Source organism: Pyxicephalus adspersus, chromosome 3 (genome assembly GCF_032062135.1).
Source record: "Pyxicephalus adspersus chromosome 3, UCB_Pads_2.0, whole genome shotgun sequence".
Classification (NCBI taxonomy): Eukaryota; Metazoa; Chordata; class Amphibia; order Anura; family Pyxicephalidae; genus Pyxicephalus; species Pyxicephalus adspersus.
Window position 1 is genome coordinate 135,739,854 of NC_092860.1, and position 22,291 is coordinate 135,762,144.

Consider the following 22,291-nt stretch of genomic DNA (forward strand, 5'->3'; position numbering starts at 1 on the left):
GGCGATACACCCCATGGGGTAATGTCCTTGACCCTTGCTTTAAGGGAATTGGGTTGATTGATGCTGGCACTATTATAGCTACATACACGCAATAAATAAAATTTGCCCAAGATGGTTGTGCTCAATACAAAAATCTGACTTCATTCATCAATCTATATCAGTCAATAAAGGAAAGCCAATCTCAAACAACCACTGATCATTGCTATGAAAGAGAACACAGTGGGGTGCCGTTAACACGTCCCTAACTTCTCCATAGAATGGTGCAGAATGGAGTTCATTCATCTGTCACTGAAAACAAACATGAAAAATATTTTCCAGTGACAATATCATATCAATATCATCCATCAGAGGTCTGTATGAAGTACATATGAAGAATTATGTCCAGTGAGGGCCATGAAGTTCTTTGGAACATGCAAAGGGTGAATACTTCTTTAAAACTTTAATACTATATACCAATTCAAGGTCAAACCAGCTCCACAAGCCAATACACCTCCACATCTAGTAGTACCCCAATGCTCACAAAAGCTCTTTTATTGCAACTTCAGTGCCAGATTACTAATCTGTTTTCTTGCAGTAAAAAACCTGCACTTGATTGCATGAAAAAAAATTTCTTGTATATTTTTTAACAATAAAGCTATCTCATACATTTGCATAATTTTAATTGATAAGCCATGTGATACTTTTGTTTTTACATGTGTTAAGGAGCTCTATTAAAATGAATGGCAAATGCACAAAAATACACGTATCAATATATTTTGTGCATGAATAGGGGACACAAAATTACAGTAGAAAATGTTATCCTTGTGAAGGAAATTTTATTAAGATACCATAAAATACACATCCATAAAAGCCATAAAAACAACAAGCAGCCTGGGGATGTTATCGAGTAGTGTGATGTTTGATAGCAATTCTAGAAAAAGTACAAGGTGGAATGGTGGCACTGAGAATGCAGAATAAAAGTGTTTATATTTATATTGTACATCAAACAGATGATTGTATGAATGACGTGTGTCAGTTTACTAATTATTTGGCAGGTTAAACAAACTATTTACAGCATGTTTGTACTGTGTATTTACCCCTCATTTACCCACCCATTCAGTGAACTACAGAGCACTTCTTCGATGTTATAGAGATGAGGAGAAGGTGTTCAGCAGTCCTAACACATTTCTTATCTTAGTGTAGCAATACTTCTTCTCTACATACTGTGTACAGTGTGCATTGGGGGTATTAGGTTTGATTGTAAGATAAAAAAAATACTAATGCAGCTGCAATATTACTAAATAACCATGCTATACATTAACATTCAACTCCCAGCAGACCATAGATATCTGCATTCAGAACATTATATGAATGGGATAACATATTACAATGTGTGAAATGATCAGTTTGTGTTAATGACAGAATATTGTTTTATAGGCTGTTACAGCCACAACTGCTGAAGTGAAGAGAAATAGCTTATAGAATTGATATTTATTACTGAATCATATATGCTGTGTGAAGATCATAAATCTGGTTGGTTTCTGAACAGACATTGTAGTTTTTTTCATTCAATATGCAAATGTATTCACTATTTATACTGAACTATACTTCAAAGAAAAAAATAGTGAGCAATTTTATTCCTTTAGGTCCTTTATTGCAGAAGGTAGGTACAGGCTATGTCCCCTTTGCAATAAAGCAAACATACCTGCCTGTTCCCAATTGATAAAATACACTGAGCTGGGCATGCACAGTTTGATCCCAATATAGCTGGCCACCAAGAATCAATGCTTGCATGGGACAGAAGTCATTCTAAGGCTGAAGATCCCACTTTAAACAAGGGAGAGGATATCAGAAATAACATGGACAAACAGCATGTCTCCATTTTAAATAAATATAACATTAGTGTAATACTGTGTTTTGTATGTAATATTGCATACAAAAACTCATATCTGTAAATGCAGAATGTTTAGGCAATCCGGATATATCCTTATTTTCATGACTTCTTTTTTCTTTTATAAGGTTGTGGTGAAAACAAAGACTGAATATGAACGGGATCACAAGAAAGGAAAATTTCGCCCTCCTAAGATTGCAGAATTTACAATCAGCATCAGTGAAGGGGTGTCTGAAAGGTTCAAGGTAAGCAATAATTATTGTTGCGTATATACCACACAATATATAACACAAAAATGTAACAATTAATTGTGATTTTTTTTTTTTACTGAATTTTTATTAACAATTTCCATATACAATAAGTAAACAGAAAAAGAACAAAAATATAAACATAGTGTATAGTATACCGGATGACTATCAGTACATCAAATAGGATCCTACAAGTAACATATTTGAAAAATAGCAACAAAATGTAAACCAAACAATATAATCCCATATGGCAATATGGTAAGTGATGAATGTCCACTATACACAGAATATTAACAAAAAGAGTGTAAACATGACAAATTGGGGGGGGCACCAAAATGATGAATAATAAGGAGCTCATATAGTCAAATTAACACTTAAACCTGTAAATGAGCATAATAAGCGTCCCAGGATTCCCAGATCTCTTCAAATTTAGCAACATTATTTCCGGGGAGAGCAGTAAGATATTCCATCAAACGAACCTCCTGGACACGAGTATGCAAGTCCTCCAAAGAGGGGGGCAGTGTGGATTTTCACTTGGCCGGGATAAAAGTACGGGCCGCCACCAAAATATGTGTGATAAGCTTAGATGTGGGTTTGGGGGCCCCGTAAGGGGCAATCCCAGTAGGTGGTGGAGTAGATCAAGGGAGAACCACTGCTGAGTCACTTCTGCAATTAGCTTAATAACCCTATCCCAATAGGTATAAATAGTGGGACAGAACCAAAAAATGTGCTCCAGGGTCCCACGCTGGGATGCACATCTCCAGCAAAGAGGGTCTGCAGCTGGGAACAGCCTGTACAGCACATCCAGCATGTGATACCACCAGAACAAAATTTTGTACAAATTTTCTTTGTAATAACAATGTAGTTTTAAAGCACCTTAACAGACATTTTACCAAAACCACAATTTATTTGAATATTTAAACAATAATACATATGCCAACATTATTAGACATACATGGCATTCATTAGAGTCTCATCTCATCTTTCAACACGTTTCCCAAGATGTGCATCTTGAGGAAGGAAAAATTATGAGACTAGTATGTCCTGGTTGCAATCCTATATCTTCTGCTTCTGGGATACAAAGTTTTGCCGGTTGCCATGTTAACCCTATATGATGAATTGTCCTATAGAGCAGTGGTCCCCAACCTTTTGGACATCACGAACCAATAAACTTACCGACTCCGGACCATGCATGCGAGTGTGTCACTCAAACGTGAAGAAACTTTGCCCATAGTGATGTCATGATGCCAGAACCCGCCCACTCTCCCATGCGATGTCTCCGGGAGATGTGGTCCAGGTCCGTCTTCTGACCCCGCTGTTGGTTGCACTGGCCAGAGCCGCGGACGACCAAAATTTTCTCGCAGACCACAGGTTGAGGACCGCTGGTCTCCATGCTCTTGCGGCCCAGCTGTAAGATGTTGTGATTAATAATTGTATCTAATAAAATGGCAATACGGATAGATAGATAGATAGATAGATAGATAGATAGATAGATAGATATTATTTTGTCCTTCCAGTTGGTGGAGATATTGTTTTTTGAAGGACTTGATGCACAGTAGGTTACAAGGTCACCAGAATTTTAGTAATAAACTTGGCATTGTGATGAAGGAAGGTAATGTTAAATATGGTATTCAGGTCTTTAATAATAAAGTGTAGTTTATAAATCTCATGTGCCTCCATTCTCTCCAGTCACTGTGGTGGCACCGCCATGTTGGATTGTAGTATTATGTGGTGTGTCAGGCACAGATGTTGCCCTACAGACAGAGAGCTGGACATGAGAGGGAATGTCAGACTTGGCATCTGTTCTTTTGTACTAATTTTTTCTCACCAGGCTTACTAGTTCATTCTTTATTTATTCACCAAAGAATATCGCAGTCAGTAACACATAACCATTCTACAATCCTACAAACTTTTTATAGTTACATGCTTGAATATTAAAGGAGAGAATAATGATATTTTAGATGATGTTTTAAAGAAAAAACAGCATAAACCATCCTTTTGTAGTAGTTTTAATAATGGTTTTATAATAGTTAAACGTTTTATAATCCTTTAATTTATGCATATGGTGCATAGGCTGTGGTTTTAGGATACCTTGCTATAAGTCATTTGAGAACTGGTACACCCTGAGTAAGAGTGAGAATGGAGCCACATTTACTTGCATGATGTGGTCACCAGAGAGGATAGAACCTTCTTACCTGCATCAATGTAAGGCCAATGTGACCCACACCATCCCATGCTTCTTGTTTCCACCCTTTTAGATTCTTCTGTTACTTTAAAACACTCTAGGAGATGTTGTGGATGGAAATAATGACTTTCCAGTTGGAATCTACCTACACCATGTTTCTTCAATCTATTGGTAAGGGAATAACAAGGTAATAAGAAAGAATTATTAGGACCCAAGGAACCTTGATAATGAACAAGGTTAATACTAATACGAATTAGGTTCATAAGTGAGTATCAATTGTGTAGAGAAGAAAAAATTGTGGACAGAATACTTTTTTCATAGGGTAAATGTGCTTGTACACTGCACTACAGCTCTTTACTTCTCAACTTGCTCTCAGCGGGCAGGGGGTAATTTAGATGTGACCATGTTGCTCTAGTAGGAAGAACAATAAATGTCAGATGACATTTTCCCTGGATTAGATTGAAACCATGTGGGACAGGACTTGTAGTTTACATGAAGTAGTTGGTGAGCATTCCTCAAGCCACAGTGAACAAGAAACTAAAAGCCAAGAGAGCACATGGCCTGAGGATAGGTGCACAGTTACAACCAAGGTAGAAATGTATCTTTCAAAACTGAAAAGTTCAGTTCTCAAGTAAAGCTTATAATTTACTCGAATCTATGTGAGTGCTAATAGAATTTACCATGTTTTAGATTTGGTTGGGAATCAAATTTGAACAAAAGATTATAATAATTATAATGGCCTGATGTATTCTGAAGGCTAAAGGATGGTTGTTAAATGTACCAAAAACTGCAAGTAAAATGAATGATGAGATTAGTGACATTATACACAATGACAACATTCCCTTCTATGCACTTTCATCCAGCATGTTGTTTAAAAGGTTTTAAAGCAGCATGTTATTTACACATTTTGCCAAAAATGCATGTTCCATAGTGGTAAATGGAAACTAAACTATTCACAAATGATATACTGTGTTTTAATGTATTCAGTTGCTCATTAAACACAGAAAGTACTTACTCTATAAAGACTACATGAAGAAAAAACATGTTAAATATGTAAAAATGTGCCCAAAAAACATATAACCATATGAAGTATATTAAAATATGTAACAAAACATTCTGGTTATCATGGACATTAACTCATGGAATGAAATTGTTGAAATGACTCAAGGGTAAACACATAGGTGCAAATGCAGCCTGGAGCAATGTATATTCAGGGATCTCTAGAGATCTATAATATGTTTTTCTGTAATAAAGTGGACAATTCTTTCTTAAGGGTTTTATTCTTGGCCCTCCTTCACTACTAAGACTGTCTTGGGAAGGACATAAAAAAGTAGTGCTATAGGGATAAATTAATTGGCGTTGTCATGGTTGTCCTCTGTATTGCACCATGGGTGGGTCCCTTCCACCATGGATAGCCTTGTTTTGGTTGTGCAGTGTCGGGGTTTGCTTGGCAGATATCCTCAGAGTTCAATGTATCACTAAGTGGAGGATTAGGTTGACAACCTCAGAGGTTCTACGATCAAACAAAAGCAAGCAATGGCCATCGTATATGTTTTCCTTACAGGTCACCTTTAATTACAGCTTACAGGTAGGGACTCAACAAACATTTGCCGTATTTGAGAATACTTACCACTTTTGACCACACACATTTTAATCCAGTCATTAGAATTGTTCACCAACCTCTCAAATTTAATTGAACACGAATATCAGCAAAATCATTTAATTTTGTCTTGTATTTTAATCAGAAAATTAAATAATAAAATCCTTTGTGACCTAATAAAAAGAAATATGCAAACGTAGAATAATGAAAGATATGTAAATAAAATGATGATAGCAGTGTGATCTTACCCAGAGCAGCCTTGCTTTATCTTGTTAACATGGGGGAACCCTTGAAATAACATTCCGGTCTTCAGGTAACCGCTACTATAATTACTATATTCACATCTCACAGTATATTAGTGTGGGAGTCATTGGGAAGAATTCCTCTTACATTGCTGGTCATTGGGAAGAATGTCACCCTTGCTGATAGCCAAATCAGATTTCTCCTTGCTCAAGGAACTCCTAGAACCCTCTGAAGCAACCTCAGGGTTCCACAGAAGCCTGGTTGAGAAACACTGTCCCAGGGCTTGTCTGTTACAGTAGACCCAATTATAATGCTAAAACACCAGAATACATTTTTAACTACTACACAGTGATAAAAGTTTTGTAAAATTGTATTTATGTCTCTGACCCCATTAAGTAGATTTTTCAACTTATTCTATATAAAATATATTCCCCAATAAAAGAAATTGTTCTAACCCCCTTTCCCAAATTGGTTTGTCCTTTGGGTTCACATAAAGAGGATTTAGATCCTTTGTAGCTAGTGAGAAATATATTTCAATAAAAGTTTTGTAAAATTTGTATTTATGTCTCTGACCCCATTAAGTAGACTTTTCAACTTATTCTATATAAAATATTTCCAATAAAAGAAATTGTTCAGACCCCCTTTCCCCAATCTAATAAAAATTTTAGTTTGGGTCCCTATTGTTCTCAAAATTGTCTTAGCAGGGACGGGGACTTTCTACCATCCAAAAATATTTTGCTGAATGTGAGCTTTCAAATTTGAAGACAGAAAAAGTTTAGTCTTAATACTGGTATTTGGGTGTAAATATCCATTATTTTTGTACATGGAATACAATAGGGGGCAACACTAGCCAACTGAAGAAATATGTGGCGACTTGGTACATTGGCATCCTAAGTGTTGGGTATCTTAGGGGTTGTAGGACACAAGCTTTAGCAGGAGCTAATGTGATCTTTGTGAACAAAGCCAATAATTGCAGTGTCGTCAGGATTTATCTAATTGTGGCATATCAGAATCAGAATTTAAGTCCAAGAAGTAGATGCTGACCCAGGATAATGTCAGAACAAAGATGGCTCCATATGGAAGAAAAGCAGATTATGAGGGAAGACGTGTGACCTTGACGGGTTACACATTACTTATCATTCTTGCATCTTTCCTGAAAAATATATCGGATGCCTGGTTTACTTTATGGAAGCAAATAATGTGCAATAAACTGGTAGAAAAAAGCCAGAAGTCATCCACATTCTCATATTTATAACTCATTATATAATCTTTATATTACCAGGGATAGATTTGATTTATGAATCCAAAATGCTTCGCTGGCATTTCCGAGTATCTCCTAGTGTAGTATGACAGAATTAATCTATAAAATATGGACTATGGAGGTCCTATGTTTTTCCCAGCATGAACTGCAGAGATTCAGGGAAGAGTGCTGACTATGGACAACCGATACACATATATATTTATAAATTTAGTAATATCCTCAGGGGGTACAGAGCGGTTTAGTGATTACAGTAATATGGCACCGGCTGAAATCTTCACTTCCGGCAATATCCAGGTCAGCTGCACAGCAGTAGCGCACGTACGCGTACGTCAGTAACCGTTAATAAGACTATTTGAAGCATTAGCTAATATACTTTTCTGGGGTAATGACACTTTTGATGTGAGGCCCCCAGACATCCATGCCACTTGATTCCTAACCGTACATTTGTCAGCGTCTCAAAGTTGACTGTACACAGGGCTCGCGCTATTGATTTGCGGAGGAGTGAAGGTAGCGGCTGGGGAAGGAGACGTAATTATATTGTCATGGGGCTGATAATCAACTGTACAGAGTTCTTTTCGGTCTAAAATATTTACAGGGAGACTGTAGTGTTTGACATAATATTGGTTAAATGCCATGGAAATGTTCCAATGCAGCCTTTCTCAAACTTTTTACCATGGGGGAACCCTTGAAATAACTGTCATGTCTTCAGGGAACCTACTGCTACTATAATTACTATATCCACAGATCACAGTACATTGGTGTGGTGGTCAGTAGGAACAATGCCTCTTACACTGCTGCCCATTGGGAAGAATATCACCCTTACAGATAATTGGTGTCACTTAAATTGACCTTAGAGGCAGAAATTGCTCAATGACCCTCTATCAACCTCTGGGAAAAATCTGGTTGAGGTCACTGATCTAATGAGTGATGCTCATGCGTTCAAATAGACTCATGATGCTGAACATATGGCAATGATGTGTTTGCGGAGCTCCCTAAACTACTATACTGATTGTAGATGTCATGGCTAAAGATCACACACCTTCTGGCCATGAATTGTGGTCGTGTACATGATTGTACATGTGTATATGATTTGTATGCACAATAGAAGATCACCAGAAGGAATCTGTCCAAATGAATCACAAAGAATCAGTGTGGATAATCATCTTTTTATATCATTACTGAAAGATTATCTAATGTGTCAGTAATAGTTTCTGTTCAATGACAATTATCCAATGTGTGTACGTTGTTTTACAGATTGCAGTAGAATACTGATCTCCCCTCCAGTCGGTAATCTGTGTACTGAAAGTTTACCTCTGGGTTACCCCAATGACCCCCAATAAAGGGGCTGTACAGCCCAAATTGATTCAGAGTGGTGCTTTATCGTTATCAGTAACGCTGTGTACTGGGCCCCTTTAGGCCCTGGAAGACTGGAGACATCTAGTTGCCTAAATAGATTGTTATAAGGCTCATCACATAAAGGAGGTGAATACTGCAGTTGCATCTGATTTTTTTTTTAATCTGCTAAAAGATTTTTAAAACATAGCCTGGAAATGGACTTTAATGCAATCACTCAAATATGAACACACAAGGTAAAATCCTTCACATCAAACATATTGAAGAAAAAGCTGAGATTTGACTTGTACAGTCATTGTTGGTGATGTTCAACTTGGATACTAGGTCACTGCAGTAAAAAACCCCATTGTACAAGGACTATGTTGGCTGTTGTGTGCTATCCTTATACCCAGCTTCTGTTGTCCTTTTTTCCCCAACATATTAGTCCATATTGTACAGTTTTTGGCACCACTATCATGTAGAAGTGTTAGGTGGACCAATCTCTTTGTGCATGAAATATCATGCATACTAAGTTTCTTTGCTGGGAAATACAGGATATTGTAGAAACACAATGTAAATTTTGCCAGCTCTGTACACAATCCATTAATTCATTGCAATCAATCAGCTTCTGTTTTTGATACTCTAAGCTATTATCAATTGGGAAGAGGTACAAGCTTGTGATGAATGCACAAGAACTAAAGAATATTTAACACAGTGCATAGCCTTTGTGTCCATGCAGTCTCTGAGTCACAAGAGCAAATAATTGGGAATAATGGATAGACCAAGTCCTTTTTATAAAAGGGTTGGCGCATATCACACATATTGTTATGGTGTGTTGGAGTTATGTTTTTTTTTCCACTCTGGCATTGGTAAACTACCCCTTTGGCAGCACCTGGCTTCCTGTGCAATAGCTTCTTATTAACATTACAAATGGTTGGACTTTGGGCAAATCAATGAATAGCCAAAAAGAAGATTAACCCTCTGCCCACTTCTATAGACTTCAATAGGTTTTGATGCAAAGTTCAAAAAAGTTGAGCATGATTTCCAAAACTTTTCATCACCTAAACCTAGAAAGATTTGCTCATTCTCAAAGAGGTAAAAATGATCTCCTATATAATGCCGGTGGTTTGCTATAGAGTGCCAGCACAGACAAAAATACCAAATTACTTACGCGTTTTAGGCAACTCATGGGGTGGGGAGGGGAAATGAAAATGTTAAAGTGCTTATCGTTGTAACAATGTTTATTTATCTACCTAAGGGTGCAAATCATGCATCGGAGGAGGGCCAGAGGTACCCTTGCTAAGTTATTAATTGACTTTCTGATATGTGGTCTCTATGGGTTACTGCCTTTCTACAAAGTTATTGCACTTTGAAAGATCTTACAATAGCCTGCTAGTACAATAATCATATAATTTATATGTCATATGTAGGCATTTTATTACAGCAGGGTAAGTTTCTATGCCACATAGATGCAGCTATCCCTTTGTATGCCAAATAAGCTGTTATAGATGTTGCAACGGTGTGACATATTAGAATGTGTGCCCATGCTTTTCGCTGTGGGAGTCGCTGAGCCTGCCATGTTGCTATGATGTGCTGCTAGGTAACGGCATCACACGCAGAATTTGGTAAAGCTCCGAGCCTGTCGGAGGAGTCTAGTAGCTTGCAGCTCCATCTTAGGAGGCTTTCATGTGTGATAGAAATGGGAACGTTTATTGTGTGGTTGCACTTTGAGCTAAAGACAGCAATGACGTCAAATATAAAAATATTCAGGTAGAATGATTGCAGAGATGCATTGCGGAGCTGTCGTCCTCTGTCATTCGCCTTATCCATTGGTATATTCCCCAATCCTAATAAACATGGGAGAATGAATAATGGATGACGCTTCATAAATATGGTAATTAAAAGGGGTGTCGTCTGGAGTTACCTCCTGGGTCCTTGTTAATTGAGACTCATTGTGCTCACTGCTGCTGTTGTTGATTTCAAGAGACCTCAAGGATGTTTTATTAACAAAGGCAAATATTTAGTGTAATTAAATGAGGGGTTCAAACTACATATTTGTATTGTCCGAGCAGCTGTGTAATCCTGGTTTGTGTGTGCTGGAATAATCCATTTTGCTTGTCCATGATGTCCTGTACTGAATCAGATTATGGCGGCTTTCAGTTGTGGATGTAATATGGATGCTATTTACCAATATTGTAGTTGGTTATTAAATAAACACTTAGGCGATAGCATATTCTGGTGGTGGCTACCATATGCCATGGCCTAGGGTGGTAGGGCTCTTTTTTTTGTTGACTGTTAGTAACCGTAGATCTGTATAATAAGATGTCCTGGGGTGCCAGCCTGAAATCCATCCAGGTTATCATTGTCCCTGCAGTATACCCATTTCCACTGGTGGAATTTTATACTGCATACTAACCACTCACATACTAACTCATACTAACCACTCAAATCAATTTTTCTGTAGACCTGGACCCAAACCGTGGTCACTATTAGGTGTCAAAGTCGTGTGATTGGGCTTTTTTTACCCCATTTTTTTAATTACTTGGAATGAATGTTATTTTCTCTTGCTTTGTTGTCTCGAAGCAACGTGAGTATACTGCACATTTATAAAGATCACCGCTTGCTTTTTAAAGACCATACTGCTGCTTTATAAAAGGAGGTACAGGGTGGACAGTCTATTTCCGCCTCTATGCTCAGTGTAGCTGGATATGGCTATGGCATTGGATCCCACTAGTGTAATATATAGAGGGCATGCCAGAAAGCAAATTAGTGATAGCTTGCCAGTATCAATCTTGCTAACAGACAAATTACCTTTTCTTTTGGAAGGAAATGAGATTTTGGAGAATTTGGAGGCAATAGTTATCAATTACATTGCAATACATATGGCCATCTATAGATTTACCAACAACTCTTTACTGTAAGGGCCTTCCTAACCAATAATTAATTTGGTAAAGGAGATTGTAAAGATTGTATCTGTATCAGATGGTAATTCCAAAACTGAGGAAGTATAGTGTACTGGCTAACAAAGGCCAACGTTGGTGTATTTTATCAAGCTAATATTTTTCAAGTTAAACCTTCGTAGGAGAAATATAAGTGTCTTCATTCACAGCTCGCTTCTTAACATGCCTTGGCTTTAATACTTAATTTTGGATTTAATGTGGAAATAAACTCACCTCTCCTGACTCCATTATGACACCGACATCTTAACCCGCTTTTTTTCTGGGATTGGAACTTTACCCATCTTGATTGGCCAGGCAGGAATTACAATACCTTATAATGTTTATGTTTATTTGTTCCTGGCACCCAGTTTAGTTGCACCTTAAAATATATCTAAAGCCACAACATTTAGTTTATAATAGCTGTTTTTTTTTTTTTTTTTCAAATTTAAAAAAAAATATTTTCTCTAGACACAACAGGGAATGTCTCCAAAGGAAAGGATTTACTCACTTAAACAGTGTCTCCATTTAGAGGTTTTCCTAATTCACAGTTCAGTGAATTCAAAAACTCAACTCAAAATGAATTATTTTGGACCATGGCCTCCAGATCTAATCTAGTAAATCGCTTCATCTGGGGCACAAACCACAATTAAAAAATAATGAAGGTTTGAAACATCCCATACTTCATATACAATTTAAAGTAGAACTTCAGGCAAAAATATTATGATAAAATAAACAGCCTATTAAAACATAAAAAAGAAAGCCAGCATTGGATGCAGTATTTACCTTTAATTCAAAGAATTTCCATTGAGCACTTTTTTCCATTAGACATCATCAGTCTAATGGTCTGCACCTGGCAACTCATTTCCACTGTGCTCAGGTTCTCTCTTAGACATATCTTAGCCTGTAAATAGGCTGTGAAAGAAGAAGCAGCACAGCACATGAACCATTTAGCTCTTTGTACTGCTTCTTCCTCCCACACTCCAGTCCTGCTGCACAGGGATTGCATATCATTACATTTATTGATACATGGAATACAAAGCTGCATTCATCCATACTTTGTTTTTATATCTGCATAGAGTTTAGCTTAAAGCATAGGATCACTTTAAATTGATTAAGAATATCTTGTAATAAAGACAATGTATATGTTTGCTGACTTATTATTATATATAAGATCCAGTAGTAGTTTCTATGGCAATGTCAAGCGGAATAAGAATGCATTAAGTGGACAGGGAAAAGGCTGTGCTCTGACAGAAATCTGCAGATATATATGGATCTGTTAGTAGGATCAATAGTATATTCCCCAATGTCTATTAAATTCACATGTATACCATACAATCTAGCCATCTCTCATTTAAATTGTGCAGAGGGCATACATTTAGTCTCCAAACGATGCTGCACGGGTATAAAAATCCCTTTTTTATCTTAGAATGCACTGTATTTCATCCATTAATTCTTCTAGATAAAACTAAAAATAAGTATTTATGGCAGAAGGCAATGTATAACATATGGCAGAATACAGGACCGAGAGAAAAGCCTCCTCCTCATACTGCAGGCAGCTGTTTTGTACGCTGAATGCAGCCTGTCATTTAAATTAAAGCGTACACAGCCTCCTATAACAACTGCCAAGGCATTCTAACACCAGGTATTGTGTCCCTGGGACAAGGAATCAGCAGAAACGTCCCCAACGGCAAATCACCAGAGACGGGTGCTTAGGATACATTTATCTAGTTTTTGTCCTTTGTTAACATTGCATTCCCACTGGTTTGTATGGATAAAAGCAGCAGAAATACAGAAGAAAAGGCCTTGTTGCATTTACAATAATGGAGTGTGATGCATGACAATAGTAAAAGAAATGAAAGACAGCAGTCTAATGCTCGACCAAAGATCCAGATCCTTTCTGCAGAGAGCTATTTGTATTATATAGAAGGTTTCAGATACAGACTTGGATTGTCATTTTGCAATCACTAAACTGGGAATTTTTGACCATTACACATAGGAGCCAATCAATCTGAAGGTTCAACTTACCATATTGTGTAACATTGTATGTATGGGAGAACATGGAGAATTAAACACAAGATCTAAGTTCTTTAAGACATGCCACTTGGACACATTCACTAAAGTTTTGGGCAAATGACAACCATCATACCCAAAGCTGATTTTGGTTAGTTCGGTGTTTGCATATCTTTAGATGGCTACCACACACAGCACATCTGCTCCATCACTGTGGTAAAACTGCAAGCAGCCTTGCTACTTTCCTCTAGGATTCTGGATATTTTAGATGTTACAAGGATATGCTTTTATTTTCAGTGGAGAAATTTCCCTTTACCTTAAGACAGTTTCCCTAAAGCTCATACTTTACCCTAACGTCCTCAGCATCCCCCGAGGAAGTCTGTCGGTGAAACTCGTTGGTACAGGAGATGTTTTAGCATCTTCTATTTATTTTGAATATAGCTAATGGGTTGTCTATTCTATTATTCCATCTAATCTTCTCTTTATAGGGATTTCCTTGTATAAACCAAAGGTCATATTTCTCATGATGTTATAACGGGACTGACCTATGCTAAATGTTTGTAATTTTGCTACAAAAGAAAATCATTTATCATGATTGCATGTGACTTTTGATATTTAATACACCTTTGATTGCAAAAAAAACAAAAAAAAAAAACAATCTTTCATTTTTTATCTATAGATGGCCATAATCATTAAATAACTTTCAGGTCTTGGTGTCTTCAAAGCCAAGGTCTGTAGAAGGCAATGTAGTCAGGTTTGCAAAATATAATAGCCAAGCATTTCAATGTGGCCTGATGTTCCAGATAATTTGTTTACTGCCATCCTGGTAGGAGAATTGACATGTACATCAGTCTTTGATCTCTTGATTTGTTAGTAGGGTTTGGGTTTCTTTTTTCTGTTTACATCAGATTTCACAAAGGATTGTTCTAAAGGTGGAGCAGTGAAGCATTTTTGCTCTATAACATAGCCAAGTGGGAAGCATTTGCAGCCGTCAGGGAGATAACTATACAGCAGAAGGCACTATGGTAGAGCAGATGCCATCAGTCCGACATCTTGGACAGCAGCATCAAGGCCAAGACTACTGTCTTCAATATGGATGTTCTTGATTTCATGTGCTTTCCTTCATCATGGACAGGACATCACAAGACCATCGATCTATTACTGTTTGTTGGAGCCTCAGCTATGTGAGCAGCAGGGCACTGATCTCTCCTGCAGAAGAACTTCTGATTCCTAATAGAAATCTGTCAGATCTATTCAACCCCATCCCATGCTCCATGTACATGATTCTTTGTCCCATAGTCCTAGCTGCCTGTACTGAACCATTTTCATTACCTTCAGACAAGTGCATAGAAAATGACTTGGGTTCACAGACAACTGTAAACATTTTACTGCCATATTCTTTCAACAACAGTCATCCAGCTTCACAACTCAGGCAACATATGTCTCAAGGATTCTTATAGAATCACTTTTTTTCTGGGCCAGTTTTTTAACCAGTTCGTCTTAGTACTTTGTACATAGGTCACACTCAAGGATTTTTGGGGGAGCACAGCTCCATTGGGTTTGGGAAAATCCAAACATTGAGAGATCAAAAGCCAAACCACCCCCCACTGAAGTAACACACCACCTCCAAATGCTGAGAGCAGCCACACATAGACTATAATATTCATATATAATAGGCCATATTCATATAGACCTTAAAACTCTAAAACTCATACTTTGCTTTAAATAGCTCAGCCACCACATAAAACATAATATAAATGGTATTGAAGAAACATTATGTTTAATAAGCTAGTTCTAAATGATAACAGCATGTGGCATAGAATGTCAAAACCCAAGCCATTAGCAATAAACAGTATCCCATTTTAATAAATCAGCCTCATATTGTCCTTTTAATAATACACCTTTGAAATGTATCCTAAGAGTTGTGTAAAGCCAGACACTAAATATTTATGAGTGCCTCTCACCATTATTCTAACCCTATATATGATTTGCTGTTCCTCTGCTTTTAGTGTAATAGAACTTTGTTATTTACTTACTGGGTGAAGGTGAACTTTGTGACTACAGTTTTTCTAGTAGGTGTAGCACAGGAATAATGTTATGGTACAAGAAGGAAAATATACCTTCTCTAAGTATGTAGGTGGATTTTATAGCAAGCTCTAACCGGGTATTTTATTCACATTTACCCAAATATATATATTTATGTTTTCAGAGCCCAGGAGAGGATTTATTGCAAGAATGCTAAGGTCTCCTTTCACATAGTACATATTAAGTCTGAGGGAGATGGAAATGTGCCAATTTGTATTTCAATTTTCCCTGAAATAATGCAATATAATATCAAAGCTGGTGTGATATGGATCTTTTTTTATACAAAAGCATGGGCAATGCAGGGTAATTAAATAAAGGAACACAGTACAGTATCCCATAGCAAGGAAATTTTACCTTTAGTTGCTGCATTTAAAGCAGACCTATCAAAGCTAAATGGTTGCTTTGAATTTGTTCTAACCTCATTATTGAGGTTAGAACAAATCTAATTATTGCTGCTGCGATAACTCCTGAGGGGTAACCCTGCAGCTTCCTTGGGCATTTAAACCACATATCACAGGAGGTTGCAGGATACTTCACATGCACTCTAAACCTTGTTCACATAGCTCCGCTATCCATCTTTTGGCACCGGGCAAGGGAAGTAACATGCATGCCCCCAATCCGTAGCAGCTGAAGAAATTCTCCCAGCAGTCCCTGTGCCAGCCATTTCTTCATCTCAGGAATGTTGTGGACTTTTGCATTGTTGCATAGCTCCGTGGGGTGTTTTGTTGTGGGTGTTACCCACCAATCAGTTTTGCACAGGGGCCCACTGTTGGCTGTGTCCACCACTGTATGTAGGATCTGTAAAGAACCTACAATTATTGATTTACAGAAAAATTGTTAGACATTTAAATGGCAGTCATTTGGATTTTTTTGTTTTGCATTTTTTGCATAATGTTATGTGTTTTGTATTCTTCTTAACTTTCTTTCATTTGAATCTTTGTATTTTGATTGAAAATGCTTTCCATTTGGGGAAAGCCTAAGTATTAGCTCATGGCTGTTGCCTTGCAGTAGAGCCCCAGCTTTGGGTTAGGTACCCATGTTTTACCAATTTATACGTTGGATTTAACCCCCTAACCGCTAAGCCCGTAATTTCTCGCACTAAATATTTTTGCTCTTTTGGTTAACCCCGTATTTTTTCAAAAAAAAAAAATTCATGAAAACCTGTGACGCTTTTGGAACAGAAATCTAGAAATCAGTGTAACGCTCAGGTGGTTAAGAAAACATCAATGTTTTTGATTGGGTTGTAGGTTGAGTGAGGGTGAAAATTAATGGGGTCAGGTCTGGTGTGAGTAAAAAAAAATGTGAAAAAACATCTCATCTCTTGCTCCTATTTATGGACACATTTTAAAGTAAAATTAATGTCAACATCACAATCTGAAATAACATAAATCCCATAGTACAGACCCATAAAAATATTACCCTATATGTATATTCCCCAAGATGGCCATGGGCACAAAACCAACCACTGCAGCCCATATCCATTTTTTCTGTTACATACAGTATGTAATAGAAGGAATAGAAGAAAATGAGTGAGAAAGAAAATGCAAGACCCTAAGGCTGTCCAGCCAGTGGCATTGTGGCAACTAGCCCAGTAGTCTATGTAGTGTGAATCCAGCCTCTATATTAATCATTCATGGCCCATTATGTAAGTTGGAGCAGAGAAGTGAAAAGACAGCTATAGGGTTTATGGTCTTCCTACAGTGGTGTCATTCTCTTGGCTATGCAATACCCTTGCAGGACTGCAAAACAAAAAATAGAAAATAATGCACAGAAATAAATATCACCTGGCTTTTTTTTCTGCCATTGGGTAAAATAGTTTATTTATTCCAACTGTTTATTTAACTCCTATTTATTTAACTATTTAGGCTGGAGTCCCTCCTATTTAGCAATTCAGGAGCCGCTCTGACCTCTTGTTATTTGTTTGCACAATTCACGGAAATAGCTTAATGGCTAATATGAATTCACTACGGCAATTACTGATCAGCTACTATTAGCATAAGCACCCTCCAGCTGAAACACCTGATTACATTTATTTTATAAACTCAATTTACATACATTACTTACCTGCTGACGCCTTCACTTAACAGGCTATCCTCTAAATTCTACATTACAAGGAACTAAAACACATAGTGATCATTTTTTCCTATTGCACCACCATGGAAGTCTGGTTGCTACGGGTTACCGTTCACTCTGCTTTATTAAATAAGCCCGTTGTGGGTATTTAACACTGACACCAGCAGCGCAGATCTCATTATACAATAATGAATGGAAATAATAAAGCAGAGATCAAACAGACAGCAGGTATTGCTTCCTATAAATACAAATACTTTATGGCTATTGCAAATGTACACAATTATAGTGAGTGATTGCTGTTAATGGTGCTACAATCTGCTGTAAAATGTCTGCTGCTATTTACAACGTATGAAATAGTCATAATAAATGTGCTGCTGAGCTGTAGATGGGTCACACATATATAACGATTTGGTCATATATAATAAAAATGAGATGCTATTGTAATTTTCTGGTTTACTGGTTTTACCCAAATAGTTTTTTACCATTTTAATCTGAATGAAGGCTACAAAACTAAGTTTTACTTAAATAACAGTTCGATGGGTCCCCCCCCCTCCTGTACTGAAATTGCTTGCTCTGATATAAATTCTTTCCTTCTGTATCCCAATCTTCGGACATCTTACAGGTGTATCGGACATCGCACAGGAATATATCAGTTTTGGCATGTGCAATAGAAGCCCAGATTGCAGGGTATGCATGGGCAACTCAGCGAAATTTCACAGCTGGGCAGATAAGGAGAATTATTGCAGGAGGGACATTGCCTCCTGCAATAAACACCTGCTTGATCTCCATTTTTTAAAGTGGGACTTTAGTTCCATTTTAGGTCCTATTCACAGACTACCAGTATACCAGCATTTCATCCCAAAACCCCTTTACTGCAACCATGACCCAAACAGAATTGGCTAGCTGGAAACTATTCTTATAGCGTAGACGTGTCTCATACCTAATCCTAGGCAGCTCAGACATATTTTACCTTTATCTGCTACATTTATATTTTTATTGCCACAACTAGAAGTTAGGACACAAAGTGATGTGATTCTCTCTTTTCTACAGGTCACCGTCCTCGTTTTGTTTGCTCTGGCATTTTTGGCTTGCATCGTGTTCTTGGTAGTCTACAAGGTGTACAAGTACGACCATGCCTGTCCTGAGGGATTTGTGCTGAAGGTAAGAGAGACACAATCAGCTGCATCTTATGATGATATCATGAAGTGTCTTTGTTTTAGGATTATTTTGCAGAGTTTAAAGTATTTATAAAACTTTTTACCTTCTTTTTGCTGTTAGTGTCCTATTGGGTAGATTCTGATTTACTTCTCATCCTGTACACACAAATCCCCCTTTAAATGCTGTAACCAGAACAAATGTCTCCATTAGAAAATGTTCCCCTTTTACCGAAGGATCGAGAATAGTTTTATCAATGTCATTGAAGCAAAACTAATATATGTGAGATGTTTCACCTAACATTATTTCCAATGCTACTCAGTTTTATGATATTCATACATTACACTGCTATTTTAAGTCTTACTGAATGATCATCACATGGTGAGATCCTTCCCTTCTTGTTCCAAGTACACCTGACCTGTTTTATGAAGGTTCAATAGAATTATAGAAGCTGTGTTTGAAAGGTCTGAAACTTTAACGTTCTTCCTTTCTCTAACTGGACAGAGACAATGTAAATGTCAATACATACCTTGACTCCTTTCGTAAGCTGTTTTACCCCTAAAATTATGATGTCCCCTGATAGTTATATAGTTAGGTTGAAAAAAGACATAAGTCCATGAATTTCAACCACTAGGGAAATAAACATCCCAGATAAAAACACTATAGACTAAGCCGATCCAGAGGAAGGCAACAAAAAACCTGGTTCAATGTGTTCAAACAGGGGAAAACAATTCCTTCCTGATCCCGTGGGGCAATCGGATGTTCCCTGGATCAACAGTTTCTGTTATCTTCACTTTACAACTAATACCCAGTTATATTCTGTGCAAATTCTGATACAGTCTTTAGTGTAAGCAACAACTATTTCACCCAAGGGCTTCATGGAACCTTGTTTAAGGAAAATAAAATTAAGTTGCTTAGCTTGCTTTGGGCTACATCTGAGTTTTGCTGTATCAGTAGTTTTAAGACCTTCTGACTGTGACGTCAGGGTACACAGGAGTTAGATTTTACTGCTAGCCTTTATAGTGCATGCAATGGTTAATTGGTGGTAGGGAATGAGTTAGGGTAATGCAATGGTCCAGGGCTGAGGGTTTTAAGATCAGTGCTAGCAAGTTTAGTTGGAGTTTAAAGGCTTAGGTTAGGTTTTAAGAGTTAATTGTAGGAGTTAGATAATGTGGTATAGCAAAAACGTACTAATTATCTTGGCCTTCAACCTAAATCATCAAGGTTGGGTTACCAATAGGAGATTGGCTAGACATGAGCAAATTTAGACAAATAAAAGATTCCCTCCATCTCTAGCTTGGCAAAGCTGTTGGCAGCAGCATTGGGCATAGTTTCATTTTTCTGTCTGTCTCTCAGGTGGCAGATTTCAAAGCAGAACTAAAGGACAGAAAGACAGGACCATGCATCTCACCACCTTTGATTTACTGCAGCTACTTCTTTCTAACATGCACTCAGACAGTGGCTGCACGGCATTTCTCAGGGCCAATTTCTTGATTATAATGATGATGACCATGTCTACATAATCAATGTTAAAATGGCTACTTGTAACCTTAAATGGAAGCCTGTGTGACTGTAAAAAAGCAGGAGCGCAATCAGGGAACAGGGGCACAGCAGGTTAGCCTAATACTAGGTTCACCAGCTATTATTTTAGTAAACATAGGAACTGAATCATACTGGTAGGACTAGACGTAGATAAATCAGCTTGAGATTAATTCCTTTCTTAGGATAAATAAGGTAGCAATAAGTCTTTGTGCTCTCCTTACATATTGAGAGAGTATATTTGTAAAGGGACTAAACAACATAAAAAATGAGAGCGAACCAACCTGGTGCATTACCATAAAACTACTTCACTATTAAAAACAATAGTCAGTCTGACATTGGAGAGATTGCAGGAAGTATTGATTTTAATAATGAAGTGGTTTTATGATAATGCGCTAGGTCACTGTGTTCTCTTGTTTTTTATGTTTTTCATTATTTAATAAAAGCTGCAGATTTGAAAACACTAAAAAATGATTACTGAAATAACATGAACATGGTAAAGCTTTCATTGATTTCAGGGATTGTGGTTACATATATTCTGAAGATGAATCATACACAGCAGTGTGTTGTGAGCCATTCTACTCCTGTTTGGGCCTGAACTTGGTGAATTGGCAGGTGTACCACCAAACACGCGCTTTTTAAAGCTGGTGTGTGTAACACCTAACTTTGCCACTCCCCAACTCCCTTAGCTCCCTAGCCAGTGATCAGATCATTTAAATCTATGGATGGTGGTTTGGCATGATGAGCGAACATTGCCAGGCTAGATCCATTTCACGTTCACCAAGTTCAACACGAAGCAATGTTTACTTACAACTTCGAGTCCATTTTTAAAGAGCACACTGGTAGTGCTTCCATTTCCTTCTGTTTGTTGGGGACTGAAACTTCCTAGATAATCAGCCAACAGGAATACTACCAGTTGTGTAATGTGAACATCTACACATTGGGCAGCATTTGCATTGGCTAGTTGTCGGAGGTGGATTAACCCCTTGCCAACCATCTATCAGGAAAAATACAGCCTGCGGTGTACTTATTAGTGTTTATTTGGTTCTACAATGACCAAATGTCAGGTGTATGGATGCACCTGTGCTCAGGTAAACTACTAGACCAGCCAGTCACTGTGGTTGCAGCATCTGCATTTATGTACTGATTCCTCAGTTTTCATAAAATTAAAAAAATTAGTAAGGTCTGATTGCTGGGAAAGGAAAGAAAAATATACTGGCTGCCACTGCGATAGAGATAGATGAAGGAGCTTTCTCTCCTATTCAATCAGAGTAGAAAAGCCACCAAGCCTGGCAGTATCTTGACCTCTGTAGATATTATTGAGTGCTGAGCTGTCTAGAAATCGCTTTGTATTTACTTCTAGGTTTTTCCATGTGTTCAGTAATTGCCCTTATTGACCCCTGGCTCTGATTTCAGTGTGCATTAGAAAGCTGGTGTCACTAAGTATTTTTGAAAGGAAGTATTAAAAGAAAGTGCAGTCTTAGAAGTCTTTAAAGTACTTTGTGTTCAGCATAGAAATCTGACTTCCCCTTATTGAGTTTGTGTTATGAGCCGCTCAGTTGGGGATGAAGGAAACCTCAAATGCACATTTTATTATACAGAGAATAACACAGCATGTTGTGGAAATCAGCTCAAAGTCCCATATACACCTGGATATGAAAGCCATATCACAAAGCTCTGGACTCTTCATATACTTAATAAAAGGATGAGTGGTGTCTTAAAAAAATCTTTTTTAAACCTTATGGGGCTTA

General features: G+C 37.5%; 1 protein-coding gene across 1 annotated transcript in view; it reads left to right on the plus strand.

Moving 5' to 3' along the window:
* NSG1 (neuronal vesicle trafficking associated 1) overlaps window positions 1-22,291 on the plus strand; it is a 47,504-nt gene that overhangs the window by 12,710 nt on the left and 12,503 nt on the right. The window contains exons 3-4 of the mRNA XM_072406452.1: window positions 1,999-2,115; window positions 18,897-19,007. Of these exons, the coding sequence (XP_072262553.1) occupies window positions 1,999-2,115; window positions 18,897-19,007 (228 nt within the window). The remainder of the gene's footprint in view (window positions 1-1,998; window positions 2,116-18,896; window positions 19,008-22,291) is intronic.